This window comes from Pristis pectinata, chromosome 41 (assembly GCF_009764475.1).
Source record: "Pristis pectinata isolate sPriPec2 chromosome 41, sPriPec2.1.pri, whole genome shotgun sequence".
NCBI classification, from domain to species: Eukaryota; Metazoa; Chordata; class Chondrichthyes; order Rhinopristiformes; family Pristidae; genus Pristis; species Pristis pectinata.
In genome coordinates, this window is record NC_067444.1 from 3,621,817 (window position 1) to 3,634,646 (window position 12,830).

General features: G+C 44.0%; 1 protein-coding gene across 7 annotated transcripts in view; it reads left to right on the forward strand.

Annotated features, from left to right (window-relative positions):
* Positions 1–3,686: 3,686 nt before the first annotated feature.
* Positions 3,687–12,830, forward strand: part of LOC127566445 (flavin-containing monooxygenase 5-like) — a 41,718-nt gene continuing 32,574 nt past the window's right edge. For 4 of the 7 annotated variants that reach the window (XM_052008872.1, XM_052008878.1, XM_052008876.1 and 1 more), the window contains exons 1-2: positions 11,272–11,374; positions 11,490–11,627. In XM_052008872.1, the coding sequence (XP_051864832.1) occupies positions 11,490–11,627 (138 nt within the window). In that variant the 5' untranslated portion in view covers positions 11,272–11,374. Of the gene's footprint in view, positions 3,760–11,271; positions 11,375–11,489; positions 11,628–12,830 lie in introns of those variants that run through there. The other 3 variants (XM_052008873.1, XM_052008874.1, XM_052008875.1) reach the window with 3 other exon arrangements.

Sequence of the window (12,830 nt, forward strand, 5' to 3'; positions counted from 1 at the left end):
TTGACTGGTCGGTGGTCACACACTCTCCTGTGCCCACACTTCAGGTGTGGAGACGTCGCATCTCTAAACTTGGTCAGAATTCCTCATTCCTCTGACGCCAGCAGCACTATCTGCTGGTCCTGCACGGAAACACCGGATGGAGACGACTGAGAAACAAGAGACCGCAGATGTTGGAAGAACTCAGCGGGTCTCAAGCGGATCAGGGCCGCGTCTGTGGAGAGGAATGGACAGTCGACCTTTCGTGTCGACACCCTTCACCTGGACTGGAAGTGTTGAGGGGAGATAGCTGGTAAAAAGAGGGGAGATGAAGTGGTGTGACAAGAGCCGCCAAGCCAAAGGTGGATACGGGTGATAGGCAGATCGTGGAGGGTAGAGTGGAAATGGCGACTGAATCTGGGAGGCGGTAGGTACACGCAACAAACGGTTGCAGATGATGTAATCCGATTGGAAAGGAAGGTGTAGACTGGAGCCAGCAACGGAGGAGTGTGGGGTATGGGAACAGTAGGTAGAGGGGACCGAATGGGAAGAGTGTTTTGGTAAATTGGCAGATGGAGGAAGCGGATGAGGTGAATTAAACAACATGATCGGATGCTGGAGTTTCATTGTGGGCCGAAGGGCCTGTATTGTGCTGTACTGTTCTATTGGGTACGCGTAGGGGCAAGAGAGTAGCTCGAGAAGGGAGCTAACAGAAAAGAAAGGACGGGTGGATAGCAGTTTGCCAGTAATTTCAGAAGTAAATGTTCATGCCGTCGGGTTGTAGACCACCCAGGCCGAGGGCAGGGTGCCCTTCCAATACTTTGCGTTTGGTCTCACTCTGGCAGTGGAGGAGGTTGGGGACAGAGGGATCGGGAATGTAGAGGGGCATTAAAGTGGCTAGCCAGCAGTAGCTCCAGATGGCCATGATGGACGGAACATCTGTGCACGGTAAGCGTCGTATAGAGATAGAGGTCGCATATTCAGGAGCATCGGTGCTCGGTAAACGTCGTGTAGAGACAGAGGTCACAAATTCAGAGCACAGAATGCAATGAGCAAATGAAACGTGAATCTCTGCTTCACCTGGAAGGGATATTTAGGTATTTGGATAGTGGTGAGCGAGGAGATGTCGGGACAGGTGTTACATCTCATCTGGTTTCAGGGAATGTGTCTATGGGGGAGGAGGGAATGGTGCATTAGGATGGGGGGGGTGTTGACATGGTATAGAACATATGCCAAACTCGAAAGCAAGCAGGGTGAATGGTGAGGAGGAGGGGAACTCTGTTTCTGCTTCGTATGGAGAGAATATGTTGACACAAGACGGGTGGGAAATAGAAGAAATACGTGTGAGATCTCCATCAACTGCGAAAGATTTCCTCTCATCTTCACCTATCATCCCACAGCTGTCGCAGCCAGCATATCATCCTTCGTCATCTCCGCCATCTCCAATCGGATCCCACCTCTGGCCAGTTCACCATGTCACCCCCACTCCCCTTTCTGCTTCCTCGTAGCGACAACTCTCCTCGTCAATACCTGCTCCGCACACCTCTTCCCACCACACTCTCCCGGCCCTGGCACTTCCGTTACCAATTGTCCAGAACGCTCTCCTCAACACTAAACCGGGGCCTAAACTGTCCTCCTGAGGAACTAAAGGGTTAATAAACTGTGAATGTACATAAAACTGATGGAGAAATACCTCGAAAGCAATAGCAAGCAATCTACGTATTCAGGGATAGGTGATTATTACTGTGTCCGGAACCTTGGTCGCAAACCAATTATGCCAGACAACAAGGGTTATGGGTGAATTAAACAGTGAGTGGGAAGCTTGTCCGAAACAATGAAGGTGATACCTGTCTTTGACTCTCTTGGTTGTAAATTAATTATACTGAACAATAAGTGCGATGTCTATCTTTGGGTCTCTGTAGATTGACCGAAACTCGCGGAACCGCATTCATTAAATGTGCGTGACAATGTCTGTATAAAATACTGTGTACTGTGAAGATGTGCAATAAAGATTACTGCATGAGAGTTTGAGGAGAATTCTCCCGCAGTATACTGCTGATACACGCGTTTGAACAGAATTAAACTGTGGCACTGTGTGATTTTGCAGCAGGCAGGAGTGGTAACTTAAAATTGGGATAATGCTCCCAGACAAGGCAGAAAATCCGGCTGCATGTGATTTGAAATGCCCTTCCCATTCTCGCACCGACCTGAATATCCTCGGTCTTCGCCACTGCCGCGTGAGATCAAGAGCAACCCATAAAATCAATTTCTCATAGTGTCCCCGAGTTACCAAGACTCGTTGCACCTAAGATGTGTCATCAACCCATCACCAATACACCAATCCCTCCTAGGTTTCTTCTTATTTGATTCACCACTCATCTCCCAACCGCACCACCACCCATAAAAGCCAAATCATCGGATTCCAATTATCAGCTGTCAACCTCTGTATCGACCGTCCCCTCTCCACGTTTCCGGAAGATGGAGAACATTTCAGAAGAGCAGAAAGCATATTGAGAATCAGGATCAGACTGACCGGCATCAGATTTATTATCACTGACATATGACGTGAAATGTGTTGTTTTATGGCAGCCGCACAGTGCAATGACAAAAAGAATCTACAAATCAAAGTGAAGATCGCTTTTAGCATTCCACCCTTCAGTCAGACCACTGAGTATAGAAGTTGGGAGGTTATGTTGCAGTTGAACAAGACGTTCGTGAGGCCGAATTTGGAATATTGTGTTAACTTTTGGTCACCCTGCTAAAGGGAAGATCTCATTGAGCTGGAAATAGTGCAGAGGAAATCGATGAGGTTATTTCCAGGACTCGAGTGAGTTATGGAGAGTAGTTGAGCAGGTTGCGGGTCTTTATTCCTTGGAGAACATGAGAATGAAGGGTGATCTTCCAGAGGTGTATAAAATATCTGCTGCAATGTTGCCGGGACTCGAGGGGCTGAATAATGGAGAGATGTGGAGCAGGTTGTAACTTCTTTCACTGGAGAGTAGGATCATGAGGGATCACCTTCTGAAGGTGCACAAAATCATTAGCGTTCTGCATTGTATCAATGCCCACTGTCTTTTTCTCAGGGTTCGGGAATCAAGAACTAGAGGACAGAGGTTTGTGAGAGAGGAGGAATTTAATAGGATTCGAAGGATCAACCTTTTCACCCAGAGGGTGATCAGCATTTGGGATGAGCTGCCAGAGGAAGTAGCTGAGGCAGGTTCATTAACAACATGTAGAAGACAGTTTGACAGGTATAGGGGTAGGGAAGACTGAGAGGAATTTGAGCCAAATGCGAACAAATTGGACTGGCTTAGATGAGAATCTTGGTCGGCATGGACCCGTTGGGCCGAAGGGCCTTATTTCGTTCCACATGACTCTCTGAATCTGTTAATCCTTGACTCGATGACTCGCCCTCTCTCGCTTTCGATCTCTTCGTCTCACATTCTCATTATGTTGCTTTGTTTCATTGAACTGCTCCAACTCCGTTACTTGCCGCTGCCTTTTAATCTCTCGCTCAGTTTTGTTTACTTTCTCGCCGCCCGTTATATTCAAAGCGAGGTAATGGTTAACAGGACATTCAGTCAGCGGAGATCTTCTTCTGGCTTCGGCCAATCCGAGGAGGCATCGTTGGCATGAATTCCTTTTATGGATGTTGCTAAGTGACCCTTTGCAGCTGAACTCCAAAGGTTGTTGGAATAAATGATCGACAGCTCGCACACAAAACTGTGATCACAGTTTGTGACAGCAAGCATTGAGAAATCGCAGCATTTCGTGCAGAGAACAGTAAGGAGATTGCTTTTACTTTACTATAACACGGTTACCAAACTGCTAGGGACAGCATTAAAGCATAAGCAAATTGCAAATGATACGTTAGCTTTTATTGTGTTGGTGTTAAACCACAGAAAGCGTTTTTCAATCGCGTCAGTGTTTGACGGAGAAACAGGGTCATATGAACAGCATAGACCAATATTCAGTCGCTTAAAATCCGACAGTTATTTGCATAGAGGGAGCAAGAGCAAGCGTATGTGCGCGCCTGTGCGTGTGCATGTCCTTATGTGTGAGAGTATGTGTGTGTGCTCGTGTGTGTGTGTGTGAGAGAGAGAGAGACAGAGAGAGAGAGACTATGAGTGTATGCGCGTGTGTGTGAGAGAGTGTGTATGTGTGTGTATGTGTGTAGGTATCTGTGTGTGTTTGTCTGTGCCTGTGTGTGTGCATGTGTGAGAGGGTATGTGTTTATTCCTGTGTGTGCGTGTGTCTGCGTGTGTGTGTGAGAGGAAGAGTATGTGCGTGTGCCTGTAGAAGGAGAGAGAGAGGAGGAGTGGGTGAATCAGAGAGAGGGGAAGAGGGGGAATCAGAGAGAGACAGAGACGAGAGGCAGGCAGTGGTGAAAGAAGCGAGACGAGACCTGATTCCTTGGGATATTAATAGACAACGTCCAAAGTTATATCAATAAACAGGAAAAATGGTGCAGAATTGGAAATATATTCAGAGAAGATAAGACAAGACAAGATAGGTGAGATGAGCTGAGATGAGATGAGATGAGATGAGATGAGCTGAGATGAGATGAGATGAGATGAGATGAGATGAGATGAGATGAGATGAGATGAGATGAGATGAGATGAGATGAGATGAGATGAGATGAGATGAGATGAGATGCGATGAGATGAGATGAGATGAGATGAGATGAGATGAGATGAGATGAGATGAGATGAGATGAGATGAGATGAGATGAGATGAGATGAGATGAGATGAGATGAGATGAGATGAGATGAGATGAGATGAGATGAGATGAGATGAGATGAGATGAGGTGTATTTTATTATTCACATGTACATCTAAGCAAACAGTGAAATACATCTTCGCTTAGAGTGTTCTGGGAGCAGCCCGAAAGTGTCGCCACGCTTCCGGAGCCAACACAGCATGCCCACAACTTCCTAACCCGTACATCTTTGGAAGGTGGTAAGAAACCAGAGCACCCGGAGGAAACCCGCGCAGACACACGGAGATAACATACAAACTGCTTCGAGACAGTGGCAGGAATTGAACCCGGGTCGCTGGTGCTGTAATAGCGTTATGCTAACCGCTACAATTTCAAATGTCGTGGTTATGCCATTTTAGATCAAATTAATCATTGTTTAATGAAGGAGGTAATCTGCTGGCATTTAAGTAAAAAGTGTTAAGCAGTTTGAGAGATCTGTCCAACAAGAGCACGACAGTTATGCAGTCAGAAGCTAATAGAACAGTAAGTGCCCGGGCAAGTATCTGGGAACTGCAAAACAATAGGTCAGCAGGGAATATCAGCTGCTCCCAGACAGCCTGTAGCAGACAGCATCTGGAAAGGAACAAACTATACTCCTGCGAAGTTGTTGTTTTAGTTAGACAGAAAGATGCACAGATTGTTGGAGCAACCCTGGACTCTGATTTCGGCAATGTTAAGTGGATACATGATAAGCTAGATCAGTAATTTTAGATGATATTAACGACGCTGTTTTCCACGTCTTTGCAAAATGGAGAAGGATGGGCCGCAGATTACGGTTGTGTTTGGAAAATCCAAATGTCAGGAAAAATGGATGAGAAGCGACCTCGATACCTAGATTGCAAACAGTTACTTGAGACTTTGATATAGGAAGAGTGGGAATAAGAATTTGTGGCAAACTCTAACCCCAAGAAATTCTTGGTTTCCATTTATTACAAGATAAGATATTTTTATTAGTGACATGTACATCGAAACACACAGAGAAATGCACCTTTTGTGCAGAATGTTCAGCGGGCAGCCAGCAGGTTTCGTTCCGCTTCGGGCGCCAACATGACATGCCAACAATTTCCTAACCCGTCCGTATTTGGAATGTGGGAGGAAACCGGAGCACCCGGAGGAAATCACGCCGACACGAGGAGAACGCACAAGCTCCTCACAGACAGCGGCGGGAATAGAACCCGGTCGCTGGCGCTGTAATAACGTTTCGCTGACGGGGCACAACCGAGTGTTCCCTTTGTATAATAAAGGCAGGCACCGGAGATTATTTGAATAGTACAATAATGATGAGGTTTTAAGCGAAGATATGCATTATAATTGTTAAGCGGACATTTATAACTATAGGGTAGAATTAATTAATTAACAGTTACCAAAGACATGAAAAGTCATGTTGTATTTCCCAACCCTCTCTCCTTGTCACAGTTACAAGAAGGCCAGAATGCCTAAATCTACAAAAATGCATGTAACAATAGAAGGAAAGCTTTGAAATTTCAGAGTCCTGAGGCAGGTCCTCGACCCGAAATCTCGCCCGTTGCTTTCACAGTACTGATGCTGCTCGAACCGCTGAGTTCTTCTCGCCTTGCTGTTTCTTCTTGCTCCAGACGACACAGAGTCGGCAGTGACTTGTGTCCCCTGGCGTTCAAATCGACCGCGATAGAATGATCATATCAAGTCTGAGAAGTAGTGAATTTCTGTCGGGTCTTTTATGTTGGACAACAGGCCATATGGAATTTTGTTTAGTGCAATAATCCGCATTAAATATCATACCTGGTGAGAATCTACGTTGGGACTACCCTGGAGATCGGCTCCGAAGCTACGCAGGATGAACGAAATCGACTGTCTTGGGGGAAAAGCTGCAATGAAGGACTAAAGAACAAAAGAAAATAGGAGCAGTTGTAGTTCAGCAGGACCCTCAAGTCTCCCCGACCACTGGTTCACCTACGCTGGCCTCAATCCCTCTTCTGTGCTAGTTTCATATTCCTCCTCTTTCAAATGTATATCTATCTCTTCCTTAAAAATATCCAATGATCTGGCATCCATCAACGTCGGGGCAAAGTAATTCCAGAAATACAGTATGATCCGAGAGAATAACTTTATCCATACAATTTTAAATGACGGGCCACATACTTCGTAGTTGTCCCCTATTGACTATCTCGCAAGTGAAAATATCCCAATAACTGTCTTAACAACGCCCTTAGGATCTTGTGCGACTGAATAATGGCACACCTCGTAGTTCTGAACTCAAAGGAATGCAGAACCAAACAGTCCAGTTTCTCTTGACACGGCAAACCTCTCATTCCCATGAATTAACCAGGCGAAACTTCTTTGGGCTGTCTAAAATTCCGCTACACCCATTTTTAGGGCAAGGGGGCGATCACTGTTCACACTTTTGCATGTGTGGAAATCCAAGCGTCCTGCTAACAGCAGAAAAACGCCCCTATTCTTAAACTCTACAGTAAAATTCAAAGCTGTTTGCCTTCTGAAGTGCCTATTTGACCTACCGGCTGACTTTTCTGTGATCCATGCACCAGAACACTGAGATCCTATTGAATTCCACTGAATTTCAGTCTTTCCATTTACATGATGATGATCATTTGGATTCTTCTCACTGAAGTGCAAAACCTGACAATTTCCCATAGCAGACAGCATTTTCCACGTTTTCGCCCACTCACTCAGTCTATGCACAGCCCATTGCAGAGCCACCATCGCACGGCCTTCCATCTATTTTCTGGAATTCTGCAAACTTGGAAAATTTACATTTCTTTCCTTCTTTCGGGCCATTGATATAAATAGTAAATAATGGAGGAGCAGGAACGGATCGCTGCGGTACTTCACAAGTTGCATCTCTGCAGTCTGAATATAATCACATTCTCCCAACTCCTTGTCTTCGATGTGACAGCCAGTTTCAATGCATATTAACACACTTCCTCCCTTACCTTAGCTTCTTACTTAATGCACCAGCTTCTTATGCAGAAATCCGTCTAAAGATTTTTTGAAATCTAAATCTAGCACGTGTGCATACTTCCCTCTTTCAACCAGCTCAGTCACATTTTCAAAGGATTCGGGAAAACGTGTCCAACATGATTTACCTTTCACAACGCCATTTTGTCTGAGTTTGATTACTTTCGGATTACTCAGATGATCAGTTAATTCCTCTGTGATTGTTGTTCCTGGAATCTTGCCAGCATCAGTTGTTAAAACAACTGACCAATAGGTCTATCACCTGCCTTCCCCTATCTTTGAAAAAGGGAATCAAATGGGATGTTTATCAGTCTTCAGGTATGCTCTCATTTTTGTTTTAGACTTCCGGCGCACTATCCCTGCACCACCGCCTTTGAGCCCTTAAGTGCAGGTCTCGGAGATTTGTCCGCGTTTCTCCCCATGAGTTTCTCAAATATGTTATCCATTGGAGTTGGTGTTTTTGGGAGTTCATGTCATTGGAAATTAGCTCATCTGTTATACCAATGATATACTTCCTCCAATACCTTGACCACACACTTTATTCATCGGCCTCTTATGTGGCGCTTTGTATAAAACTTCTGGAAATCTAAATACACCAGGCCTACAAGCTTCCCTCTGCCAATCCTCCCAATCACATCAACAATAAATTCGAGAAATCTTGTCAAACATGATTTACCTTTCACAAAAATCATTTTGTCTAAGTTTGCAGTGTCCTCCAGAGTGAAGACTGATGCAAACAATCTAAAACTTTTTTGACATAGCTGCCATTTCTTGTTGTTCTTCTTCTATTAATTCAGCAACCGCGTTCAATGGAGATCCCACACTTACCTCAGCTGCCCGAGTACTATTTACATATGTACAGGAAATCTTAAGAGATTATTTTGATATTACATGCATTTTTTTCCTGAACGTCTTTTTTTTCTTCTTATCACTTACTTTGTCTTTCGCTGCTGGATCACGGAGACCTCTCAGTCCTCTGCCTCACCGTCAGCTCTCTGCACTCTGTCTTCCATACGTTTCGCAAGCGGACGATCGCCTTCACTGCTGCGGGCGGTTCTTAAGTGCAGATGCAGAGGTTTCAAACACGGTGTGGAGTAAATTAATGCAAACGGCCCGGAGAAAGGAGGAACACGTCCTCCAATACCTTGGCCACTTATTTTGTTCACCGATCTGTAATGTGGCGCTTTGTCTAAAGCTTTTGGAACTCTAAATATACCAGGTTTCCCTCTGCCAACCCTCCCAGGTACATCTTCAAAGAATTCGAGTAAAGCTGTCAAGCATGATTTCACTTTCAGAAAAACAGTTGACTAAGTTTGATTGCATTCGGTTTATTCAATTATTTGTTATTTCTTCGGTGATTATTGACCCTGACATTTTTCCAGCTGTAGTTGTTAAAGTAACTGTCCTTTCATTCTCTGCTTTCCTTTGTACAATGGCTAATTATCTGGACAGATCGGGGAAGCTGATGTAAAAGTCCTTCGAAGAGACGAGATTGTATTGGAGGTATTTGAAACGCGTGTGGTCTAAATAGTAAATACATTGTTCTCATTAGCGGGAGGGGCAGGAGCTAGAGACAAAAAACACCGAATGGTACTGGAAAATGAACAGGAAATGACATGGCGGAAGAATATACTGCATTTGTATTGATATTGGTTTATTATTGTCATTATACTAAGGTAGAGTGAAAGACTTCTCTTGCATACCGATCGTACAGGTCAACTCATTGCACGGTGCAGATACATTGAGTTAGTACGGATTGCATTGAGGTAGTGCAGGTAAGAACAATAACAGTAGAAAGTAAAGTATCACAGCTACAGAGAAAGTGCAGTGCAATAAGGTGCAAAGTCACAACAAGGTTGATCGTGAGGTCAGAGTCCATCATCGTATAAGGGAACCGTTCAGTCGTCTTACAACAGTGGGGTAGAAGCTGTCCTTAAGCCTGGTGGTACGTGCCCTCAGGCTCCTGTATCTTCTACCTGATGTAAGAGGAGAGAAGAGAGAATGACCCGGGGGGGGGGGGGTCTTTGATTATGCCGGCTGCTTCGCCAGGGCAGCGAGAGGTAAATACAAGAGTCCGAGGAAGGGAGTCTAGTTTCCGAATGGACTATTTGAGGAGTATCGAGGATTGATGGAATCGCAGCGTTGTCAGGGCAATTAGCCGCCCATTTCATTGGTTGAACCAAAAGGAAAATTAAGTTAACGATTTGCAAGTGACTTCAGTTGAAGTCAATATTTAAATCCGAATCCAATGCGAAGCTGCTATTATTTGTGCAGTTAGTGCATGTGACAGAAAACAAAGTTCTGGTGCAGAGTCTCCTGCCTGCATTTAATATTGAGGTTAGCATCCTTATCTGCATCTTACAGTTAATTCGTCCAAATGCACCTTACAAGATATTTTACGCTGTATAAGAAAATTTGAAACAATGGGTAGAAAATGAAAACACCGAAAATGCCCATCAGGCCAGCCAGCATCTGTAGAGAGGTAAACAGGATTAATGTTTCAGGTCAATGATCTACCAATGCTTGTTACGTTACCAGCTGAGCACTTCTTGTATTTTCTGTTTTTATTTCAGATTTCCAGCATTTTTGGATTTGATTTTAATAACCCGATCGTTCTTCTCTTTTCACAAACTTCGCACAATCCAATTATCGAAGTTGCTGGACATATTTCCTTCTCGAAGAAAGATCAATTTAATAAAATTGAATGGCTCTAGTTAGCGACCTCGATAACTATCATGCCTGGGAAAGCAAACAAAACCGTAAATTCTAGACTCTGATGCTTTCCGCTTTTCCGTTTAGCTTTGCATATTTTGTCATTGCCAAGAAGAAGTTCCCTGTGAAAATATGTAACAGAGTGAAACCTGCCTAAAAGTCCTGATACGTTGAAATGGGTGTTCTAAATATGCCATCCAGTGCACATTCCAGATGTACCGTTCAATTGGAAGAGAGAGGCCAGAGGCCACAGATTAAGTATCTGAATATGAGGTTGGTCACACAGCAAGTGGACGGTGGGCTTTGGTTGTCTGATTTAAATATTAGAGTCAAAGGGGAGTGGTCTGTGGTGGCGATCAAGTAAGTGGCCAAAGATTGGGGTTTGAGATTGAGGGTCTGGGTCTCAGAATGTTCAGGGGTCCAGCTATTTCAGACAACAGTAAAAAAAATTCAAGCCTCCAAGGAGATGATGGATGGATAGCACTGTTCTCACACGGAGCCCGAGGGGCGCTGTGGATTGCCGTGCTGTAACCTTTCTACCATTCTGTGCATTAATCTCAGAACACCTGTTCTTATCATCGCAGCTCTCCTTCGTAACTTTCCTTGGAATCCAGTTTCAACCAGACGTTTGATGAAGTTCCTAACTGCCCAATTTTAAGTCTTGTTCATGTGAAAAATTGGGAATTTTCCACAACTTGATTGTGCCATACAGAGTACACAGAATTGAGTCGATTTGCATTTCATTTTCTCCGTACCTGTTGCAATTTATTCTGAATTCTATAATTGTTTAACCTTGCACTGTGCAATGCATTGATCTGTATGAACGTTATGCAAAACAAGCTTTTTACTGGACCTCTGTACATGTGACATTAATGAACCAATTCCGAAATGCAAGTGGTTGTTGCTTTTAACTCCCGTGATCATTGGTGGGCTCATTGTGAACTGACATTGCGTTGCAAGAACATCGTTTAAGGTCATTACATTTCTTTGCTTTATTCGCCTGTTTCTTGAAAGTTAATCGTATTTTCTAAAAGCATAACTCATTCTTAATCGCTAAAACACGCAAAATGTGATTTCTGTTCTCTTAGATGAAATCTGCAAAACGGGTCGCCGTTGTTGGTGCGGGTGCCAGTGGATTAACTTGCATAAAGTGTTGCCTGGATGAGGATCTGGAGCCCACTTGCTTTGAGAGGAGTGACGACATTGGAGGGCTTTGGAATTATCAGGTATTATTCCTGTGGAAATACGATATAAGATATTTATTTATTTGACGCATGTGCATCGAAACACACAGCGAAATGCTTCTTTCTGCGTTACTGAGAATGTGCTCGTGGCAGCCTGCAAGTGCTCCCGCTTTTTTCGCGCCACAGTAGCGTGCCCACAACTTCCTAACCCGTACGTCTTTGCAATGCGGTATGAAACCGGATCGCCCGGAGGAAACCTATGCCGACACAGGGAGAACGTGCAAACTCCTTTCAGGCAGGCAGCGTCCGCAATTGAACACAGCTCGCTGGCGCGGCAATAGCGTTACGCTTACTAGGTCACTCATTGTCTCATGATTGAAGGCTAATCCTTTATGTTAAGCCTTATTTACATCTGGACAGCGTTGACACGTTTTCAATCTGCAATTCGCCTGAGAATAAATCTTCCAGTCCAAAGTGGGCTAAAACCCACAGCTTGCATTCCACATGTCCACGAAGGTTTCTGAATGTGTTGCTGTTTTAAATGGTGTGACTTCATGATGTGAACGTCTCAGCATCACAAACAGCCAGCTTTTGTGGCATCTGAGCAACCGTTAGAAATATAACTGTGTAGTAACTTGTTGAAAACCACTTTATTTTATGTAGTTAATGGTGCTGTACCGTTTAGTAACATTTATTTGATTATACTACTTAACCCTGAAAGTTAATTTCGCAAAAGTATCACAAAACTTTCAAATTGGCGAAAACAGCGTTTTCAATGGAGAATGCATCAATTCATTCCATTGCCACTTTATATAATAAAACTACGTAGTAACTTGGTCAAAATCACTTTATGTTATGTATTTCATGGTGCTCAGTCATTGGTAACATGTATTTGATTCTAGAACTCAACCCTGAAAAGCTAATGGCAATGGTATCACAAAACCACAAACAGGGTACCAATATCCTGGCGGGAATGTTTAAAATAGCTGTCAGAGAGGGTTTAAACTAAGTAGGCAGGGGGAAGGAAACTATTATGGACGAGAAAGTGGATAATACAAAAAATTCAAAGATAGCGTGCAGCAAAGACGGCAAGAAATGACAGGGAGATGGAAAGACAGGATAATTTGCTGTGCAATTGAAATACAGCGAAATCGGTAACAGATACTGGTCTAAATGTACTGTACTTAAGTGCACGTAGCATTAGAAACAAAGTGGATGACTTTATTGTACCGCGACGCATTAAAA